Here is an 8,734-nt window from a genome sequence, read left to right as displayed (position 1 = left end):
CGTGGTGTGTTTTTCCGTCGGGACGCCCGTCTTGCGACAAGCCCCGCGGCATTGCCCGCCGCCAGGGCGGGGGCGGCGGGGGCAGCTGGGGCGGCGGCGGCACTCGCGGCAGCGGCGGAGCTGCAGCCTAATTTTGAGGTGTGTCTGTCTGTTTGTCTGTCTGTCTGTCTGTGTGTGTGTTGGCTCGCACATGTGGAAGGGGGGGGAGAGGGAGGGGGAAGGGGGGAGGAGGGAGGACGTGTGTGCATGTATGTATGTGCGTATGTATATAAAAATGTGTGTGTATGGGGTCCCCGTCTTTGGAGCCCTCCCGAACCTTCTTGCCCCACCAACTCGTTTCCTCCTCCCACCATGGCCGCGAACTCCCTTTCGCCGTACTGCTCCGCCCCAACGGTCCAACTGCTGGTCAGTACTGGTCAGTGCTGGTCATTGGTAATTTCCCCCTCTTGCTGCTTTCCCCCCTCAACCCCCCCTCACGATTTCTTGCTGCAGTATCCGTCTCTCTCTCTCTCTCTCTCTCTCTCTCTTTCTCCCCGTGTATCGGTATCTACTTTGGTACCTGCTTTTCAATCGTCCCTGGCTCGTCTCCCCCTCCCCACACTCGCAGTCCTCACACTCTCCCTCTTTCTCTCTCCCACTCTCTCGCGCCAACTGTTTTCCCCGCTGCCCCCGGCAACTGCCAACTGCCAACTGACCCCCCTCCAGTTTATCTATTTGACGCTGTTGGAAGTGGCTCTCGCCATTCGACACATGCACGCCATGAGGCTGGCGCATTGCGATGTAAGTCCGTATGTATGTCCGTACGCATGTGTGTCCTGTGTCACACTGAGGATGTACCTGCGTTTGTGTGTGTGTATGTATGTACGTGTGTGTGTTTTTGTGTTTTTGCATGTGCGCGTGTGTGTGGACGTAGGGTGTTTTGATTCCCTCCCTTTCGTCACCTCACCTCACCTCACTATCTTCTCCCTGTCGTCGTATCCACTAAATACACCGCACACACCTTCCCTCCGTGGAAATTGTACTGCAGCTAAAACCCAGCAATGTCCTGCTCCGTACCGCTCCCCACGATCCACGCGGCTTCACGTGCAAGCTCTCCGACTTTGGGTGTGTACAGCTCATGCGCGAGGTTCCGCCGCCACCGCCGCCGCCGCCGCCAACACCGCCAACCACCGTATCGTCCGCCGGCATGGAGGCGGCGCCGTCGGCCGCCGCCGCCACGGCGGCGGCGGCGGCAGTGTCGTCGCCTCCGCAAACTGCATTTGCGGTGGCGGCTGCCGCTGCCGCCGGAGGCGGCGGCGGCGGTACCGCCGTCAGCGCGACGTCGGCGACGCCGGTGTCGGCGCCGGCCTCCGCTGCGGCCGCGCTATCTGCCTCCGCCGCCGCCGCGGCGGCAGTATCCGAGGGGGGCGGATGTCCCCTTCGTTTCGGTTTTCTGTCGGGCCATGTGTTGGGCACCCCCTCCCACCTGGCCCCGGAGGCCTTTCTCCCCGGGCAGGTCCTGGACGGCTCTGTGGACATTTACAGGTATGTATGTTTGTATGTTTGTTTGCATGTATGTTTGTGTCTAGCTCCAGCTGAATCTTTGCATCACGCAACGCTTATAATACATGTTTCGATTATTGCCGTACCATACACTCTACAAAACCTATGAAGTCACAAACGTCCACCCCGTCCGTACGTCTGTCGTACAGTTTCGGCATGTTGATGTGGGAGGTTCTGGTTGGCATTCCCGCGCTCGCGGGGTTATCCGCCGCCCGTGTGCACTCGTACACGAGCCGCGGGTTGCGACCCCAGTTTCCCGCCAACACACCCGACCACTACCGGAACCTGGCTCACGCGTGCTGGGCTCAGGATCCAAAAAAACGACCAACTGCTTCGGCACTGGTGGTGGCGTTACACAAGGTACGAGCGTGTGCGCGCGTGTGCGTATGTGTGTGTGTGTGGGGGGGATTATTTCGGCACGCGTGTGCATGTGTTTTTTCTGTGTGGTATGTAGTACACCTGTACCCGGGGGGCCGGGGGAGCCGCACTTTCCTCGCACCCCCACACTCGCATTCGGATTTCCTCCCCTCACGAAATGCAAGTGTATCGCTCTCCCCTTCAATTCCTCGGGCCCCCCCCCACTTCCCCGGCTTCCCCTCACGTGCAAAACACACACATGCACACGCACACGCACACAGGCACTCATGCAGGTGTCGCCGGCAGCGGCGTTGGAGGTCAGGTCGATGGTTATGGTCAACGAGGCGGCGGCGGGACCGTACGGCGGTGGCGGCGGCGGGGTTGTCTCGCCCTCTGGAAGCAACATATACCCCCACCCCCACCCCTACTCGCATCCGCACCACCACCCTTCGCACACACCTAGCTTGGTTGGCCGCTCTCCCGCAGCCGCCGCTAGTACGACAGACATGGGCACTGCCGCCGTCGCCGTGCCAAACGGCGCGCCGGCGGCGGCGCCGGTGCCTGTGCTGCCGGCGAGTGTGGCGGGCGCCACGGCGGTGGCGGTAGAGAACCCGTCGCACCTTGCCGCCGCCTCCGCCGGTGGCGGCGGCGGCGGAAGCTGGTCTGGTCGTGCCGTACACAACCGGCCTTCTAGCTTAGGTCGAGGTCAGCATCGAAGCCTGACAAGTCTCGCCACTGGAGGCGATCTCAACGCCGGCGGCGGCGGTGGCGCCGCCGCCGCCGCCGCCGCAGCGGCAGCGGCAGCATCACTGCCGCCGGCGCACATGCCAGAAACGCTGTCGCCGTCGCCTTCACGATCTTTCCGACGACCGCAAAGCGGTCTTTCCGGGCTGCTGCTGCAGGGCGGCGGCAGCTCCCGGCGGCGATCCCTTTCCGCGTACCATGGCGGCGGCATCGGCGGTGTCATCTCCGCCACCGCTGCCGCGGCGGCGGTCGCCGCCGCGGCCACCGCCAGCGGTAGTGGCGGCGGCGGCGGCGGCACCAGAGGGGGCGGCAGCACCCCCTTGACGGGAATAACCACATCCAACTCCATCAACAGGGGCAGCATCGGCGGCGGCTCGCCGCTACTGCTACAGCTGGCACAGTCCCGGATGAGCCGCTCGTCCAGGGTCGCGGAACAGCTCCTCTTGCCGCCGGGGGGTGAAGATGGCGGCGGCGGCGGCGGCGCCGCCGCCGCCAGCCCGAATTCTTCCGTTGTGAGCCGGGACGGTAACTCGGAGCAGCAGCAGCAGCAGCATTCCCCACTTACCGGTTCGCCGTTGCTGCGGTTTTCCTTGTTCGGACGTACAGGGCCGGCACCTGTCGTACCGCAGTACGTTGGCGTCAAAGGCGCCAGCGGCGATGGCGCTGTGGTAATGCCTGCGGCTTGCCAGGGCTCTAACGGCTCAATCTCTTTTGGTGGCAACGGGAATAACGGAAACGTGTACGGCGGCGGCCGCGGTGCCGCCGGCGGCAACGGTGGCGGGTTCGGTGGTGGCGGCGGCGGCGGCAGTAGCGGCCACGGGACGGAGGTTTGCCTTGCTACAGCCGCCGACATGGTAGATGTTGCTCTCTTGGCGGCGGCGGGGCGAATCGGCAGCGATACGGAAGGCCGCGGCGGCGGCGGCGGCAGTAGCGGCGCCGCCGCCGTATTGTTGGCCCGCGGCTCCTTGAGCGACTTTGGCATTCTCGTACATCACGGCGGCGGCGGCGGCGGCGGCGGTACGCACAGTTTTGTGTCTGGCGGCAGTAGCTCCGCGGGCACAATTGCCGTACCTAACTCCTTGGCGCCAGCGTCCCCGCTGAAAGTTGCTCGTCCTTCCCTCTTCAATTCCCCCAACTGCCAACACCCCCGACCGCGCCCTGACTCCAACCACAACCACGAACAACAGCTACAGCTGCTACAGCAGCAGCTACAGCACTTGCAGATGCGGGAATATCAGGCGGATACGAGAGGGGCGCGCGGTACCGCCGGGACAATGGGTGTGGAGCAGGCGACGGCGGCGGCGGCGGCGGCGGGCCATAGCGGCGGCAGCAACAGCAGCGGCCGTAGCTTGGAGGTCAGCAGCGGCGGCGTAGATGCTGTACGGCAGAACGGTAGGCATGCGCACGGCGGCGGCGGCAGCGGCGGCGGCACTGTTGCTCCGACGCCTTGCTCCGGTGCTGCGTCAGGTCAGGCCGCTGCACGTACGGCAATGTACGACGATGACGGCGACGGTGGCGGCGTTGACAGTGGAAGTTCGTTTTATTCGGTTTCGAACAGCTTGCCGCGAAGCACGTCGGGCGTCGCTGCTGCCGCCGCCGCCGCCGCCGCCGCCACCGCCAACGTCTTGATTGGAGATCTCTTACCTCCCTCTCGACCCCAGTCGACAGTCGGCACGTTTTGAGTACGGCAGCAAAACACACAGATACACGCACATCCAGTCAATCGGCGTCTTTTGTTGTTGTTTGTTGTCGGTTGAGTCTAACCGAATCCGGGGGAAAGGCATATTCTTTAATTCCCTTCCTGTAAACTCCTTTGGGTAACCAAGTGAACAGCTGACAGCGGTTGAGTGATTGTACGGGAGAAGGGAAGTCACACGCCGTCCTCAATGGTTAGTGCGTTTCTGGTATCACACTAACCGACTCTTAGTTAACCAACTAACCGTCCTAACTACAAAACTAACCGCCGTGATCCCATCCATGCATGGGTGCAAATAGCGGCTAATAGCAGGGGGAAGGGGATTTTGTACGGCACGCGGATAATCATGGGCCAGTACACGGTTGGGTTAGTTGGAAAAGGTGGTTTGCACCACCGTACTGCAGGGTTGTGGTTGAGGGGAGGTTGGGAGGACAGGAAAAGGCGAGGGCGAGGGCAAGGGCAATGTGCGTGGGTTGGCTAGGCTTGTGGCCGTTTTGCAAAAAATGCGGCGATGGCGGTTTCACCCCACTCACGATATTGTCCTGTTTGGAGCCCTTGATTATGATGATAATGATGTTGTTGTTGTTGTTGCGATAATGCTTTTTCTTTTTTTTATTGTGGGCGTTTTTAAGGTTTATTTTCTTAGGGTTTATTTTCTTTATAGGTTCTGAAAGGTGTGTTATGAACGTGCCTCCCTGTTTAACCTGTTTTGTCGTACAAAACAACGGAATTTGCCGTATAGGACGTGCGATTACATTGCCGTATTGTCGTAGCTATCTGCCAATGTAAAATTTGGTGTCTGCACATCGATGACAATGGTTATGACGATGATGATGGCGATGATGATGATGGTGATGGTGGTGGTTGGACGTACAGGCGGATGGACATACAGACAGACGGATGCTCAAACGTAGACAGGTTTGCACTGGTTGGCTTCGATGCGTGCGAGCTGCGAATGTGGTGGCGTGTGTGTGTTCCGGTGAAGAGTTCGATCTGGCGGGTATTGCCTCTTCGGAGCAAAGTTGCGGACAATTACAATACGACAATAGTACGGAAACGGTACGACAACCGTACATGAACAGTATGACAACCGCAAAACGGAGACTCGAGCAGCAACCCATCTGCACAACACGTAATGACAGAAAAAACACATCAAGATCGCACCCCACGAATTAAATTTTAAGGAGATGTGAACTTCAATTTCATTTGAAACCCGCGGGGCGGAGTAGTCCCGCAGTGGGGTGCCTAGCTTGCGGTGTTGAGGGGTGAGCACTAGCCAGCATTGTGTGTTTTCTGTACGTGTGTTTTTCTGTACGTGTGTGTGTATGTGTTTCCGGGGATTTACACATCGAGGTGGAAAGGTGCGGAATGGGGACTTAGTGACCAGCTGGAGGGGGCCCCCCCACTGGGGGAATATACATTCAGACCGCCGCCGTCGCGAACCTTAAAACCCCTAAAACCCACTCCAACTTCCCGAGGGGGGCGCCTCCACTCCCCACCTGAATGTGTAGGTCACCAGACGCTGATGAAGGCACATAAGGGGATGGGGGAGATGGAGGTGGGACCATTTTGGGGTGCTACTTCACCTTTCTCTGTATGTATGTATGTATGTATGTATATTCCCTATGATATATATTTCCTGTTAAGATTAACCAATCGCAGGCTGAGGGTGGTTGTGCCTTGGTGGGTGCCATTTAGGGTGGGTGGGTTTCCGTACATATATGTATTGCTGATGGTGTGGGGCTGGGTGCGGGCATGTGTACGGCAGGAGGTGTCGGTGCTTGTAATGGTACTCGTGTAAAAAAAGGGGTCGAGGCTTCTCTCGACCGGAGAGCGGCGAGACGAAGTTTTAAGGGAGAAGAGGGCAAGTTGGAGGTGAACTCGAGGACCTGGGAAAAGGACGGCCGCCGCTGAGTGTGGTATTACGTGGAGGGGAATAATGTGTAAAACATTCAGAATCCATGAACATTTTGATTCTGTTTCTACGACATCTTGGACGAACCAACTCCCCGAGCTGTACTACTGCCGTACCCACGTGGCTTCAGATAGCATACCTGAAGAAAAGGCATACGAAATAATTAAAGCCTTCGCGCCAGTTGGACATTTTGCGGACGTGGCATATGATGATATGAATCGTCTTACTTGTTTTTTAATTGGCAACTGTATCTCGTGTCCGTCAGTTTGTCCGTCCGTCCGTCCGTCAGTTTGACAGTCAGTCAGTCCGCGAGAAATCGGATGTATCGGTTGGACCACCGTTAAAGTTCCAACCAACCGTTGGTGTCGGTTAAAACCCCGTCAGTGCGGCACATACATACCGACATACACTCTAAAACTCAAAAACCTTCCAACCAGCACCAGAAACCTTTTAACAGAAGTTAAAACCCTCACCCTCTAAAGCACACATTGCGACTTCCCTCCGTCATCCCCTCAGTACCCATACACAGTACGACACATGCCACGTCATGGAGGTTATCGTACACTCAGTGGTTACGGTGATTACGGTGATTATGTGTAAGAGTAAATCTGTTCTATGAGTATGTGCGTGCATGTCTATGCGCCTATCTGTGTGTTGGAGCCCCTACGTGGGTCCCGAAGTCGCCGGACCGCGCCACTCGCCGAAGGAGCGCCAGCTCCTTCCCCCCTGGAGCAGCCTCTTTCCTAACACCCCCCGGATCTCCCTTCACTCATCTCCCGGTTCTCTTGTCCCTTACCTCCTCCTCCTCCTCCTCCTCCTCCTCTTTTCTCTCTCCCCTCGCCGCCTTAAGTGACGATATGTATATATGTTGTCACGACATTTTAGCGTCACGTTCATTTTACCGTCTTCACCTCTAATAACAACAATATCTCTCCCATACACACACCAATACCCGCCCCCCGCCCAGATGGCGGCACCAGAAACCTTCAACCCCCAACAACACAGCTTACAACGTCAACGCACCGATGCCAACCCACCCACCCACCCACCCTTTCTACCCTCAACCACCAAGTCGGATTTCATTCCCAAATACAAATTCAAAATCAAATCCCTCCGCCTATCTCATCCTCTCACCCGTTGTATATTTTAACGGCAACAACAACACCGACATCACCGCTTCGCTGGCCTCCATCAGCACCACCACAATTCACGTACGACATGTAGAGCGTGGAAAGACCGCGATGCGGCTATAGTTGCCGGTACAGAAGAATGCGGGTTTTTCTGGAGGTGTTACCCGGTACATCCCCTCCCCTCCCTCCCGCCCCTCCCCCCTTTTCATCAGAGATCCGCTTTTCCAGCGGATTCGTGGGGGAGGTGGAGGAGGTGGAGGAGGTGGAGGAAACACACAAATTCCTTTCCCCCTTTCTTTTCCCCTCTCACTCAGACTCCCCAAAATCTCACAATAACAAGGTTCAAAAACTTAAAATAGAAAATATACTTTCTGCCAGACGACTCGGGACCCCCCCCTTTGGAGATTCGTGGAGCAATTCAATGCGAGTGTACACGTGCGCCGTGTATCCCGTAATAAGAGTGCCGTACCGCACGTACGCACATCGTACATACGAACCAATAAACGTCAAAATTAACAACCGGGAGAGACCAGTGTACCACCACCACCAGCAGCAGCAGTATCAGGACAAAGCACACTCTCTCGGCCCCCCACTCCAGTCAATGTACGGAACCGATCCCCCCCCCAACTCCACAACCCCACCTCCACCTCTTCCTACTACTCAACCCCGCATATGTGTATCCGGTTATAAGCCCTTATGCACGGATGTACATATATACGTACTACATACGTACATACATACGTACTAGTTACGTACATACATACGTACTATGTTTAAGCCTTATGATTGCCGTTAGCCATAAGGCCCCCGTTGGCTAAACCCGGCCCGGACGTGGCACCCAGCAGCGGCTTCCCCTCGGGATCTGAGTGTACGGTCTTGGATGCTGACGTGGAGGGGGAGGAGGAGGATAGATGGTGCTGGGCGCCCTGGGATTGGGCATTGGGAATATTTCAGTATTTGGGCGGGGAGAGGGTGAGGGTGAGTGGGTGGGCGGTGGGGTTGCGGGGGTTTGGGGTGGTTAGAAGACGGGGTTGAGAAGGTGGAGGGTTGGGGGGCGGGGGAAAAAGGGTGGGTAGGTGGAGGGGGTTTTCGTGTTGGGGCGTTTTGGGGGGTCTTGGATCGGGACAAAGAAATTGGATCTGGATACCTTGAGAGCTCGCGGGGGTTTCATTTATGTTTTGACTGTCTGTCTGTCTGTCTGTCTGTCTGTCTGTCTGTTTGTCACCCCCACACATTCACTACCCCCAACTCACTCACCACCGTCCGCTTCTTACCTTCAGCTTCTGGTAGTTGTACCAGCACACGCCGCCAAAGGCGATGGCGTAACCAAAGATTTGCAACCCGCCCACG

The 8,734-nt window shown here is 57.6% G+C and overlaps 1 protein-coding gene across 1 annotated transcript in view; it reads left to right on the top strand.

The window, feature by feature from the left end:
* The window catches only part of VOLCADRAFT_100129 (uncharacterized protein), a gene marked incomplete at both ends in the record, with an annotated part of 5,500 nt that extends 1,175 nt beyond the window's left edge, over positions 1-4,325 (top strand). Inside the window, 6 exons of the mRNA XM_002958771.1 lie at positions 608-780; positions 1,028-1,524; positions 1,692-1,902; positions 2,181-2,265; positions 2,386-4,035; positions 4,111-4,325. Coding sequence (XP_002958817.1) covers positions 608-780; positions 1,028-1,524; positions 1,692-1,902; positions 2,181-2,265; positions 2,386-4,035; positions 4,111-4,325 — 2,831 coding nt within the window. The remainder of the gene's footprint in view (positions 1-607; positions 781-1,027; positions 1,525-1,691; positions 1,903-2,180; positions 2,266-2,385; positions 4,036-4,110) is intronic.
* Positions 4,326-8,734: the final 4,409 nt, after the last annotated feature.

This window comes from Volvox carteri (assembly GCF_000143455.1).
Source record: "Volvox carteri f. nagariensis unplaced genomic scaffold VOLCAscaffold_106, whole genome shotgun sequence".
NCBI lineage: Eukaryota > Viridiplantae > Chlorophyta > Chlorophyceae > Chlamydomonadales > Volvocaceae > Volvox > Volvox carteri.
This window is presented reverse-complemented; position numbering and strand designations above follow the sequence as displayed.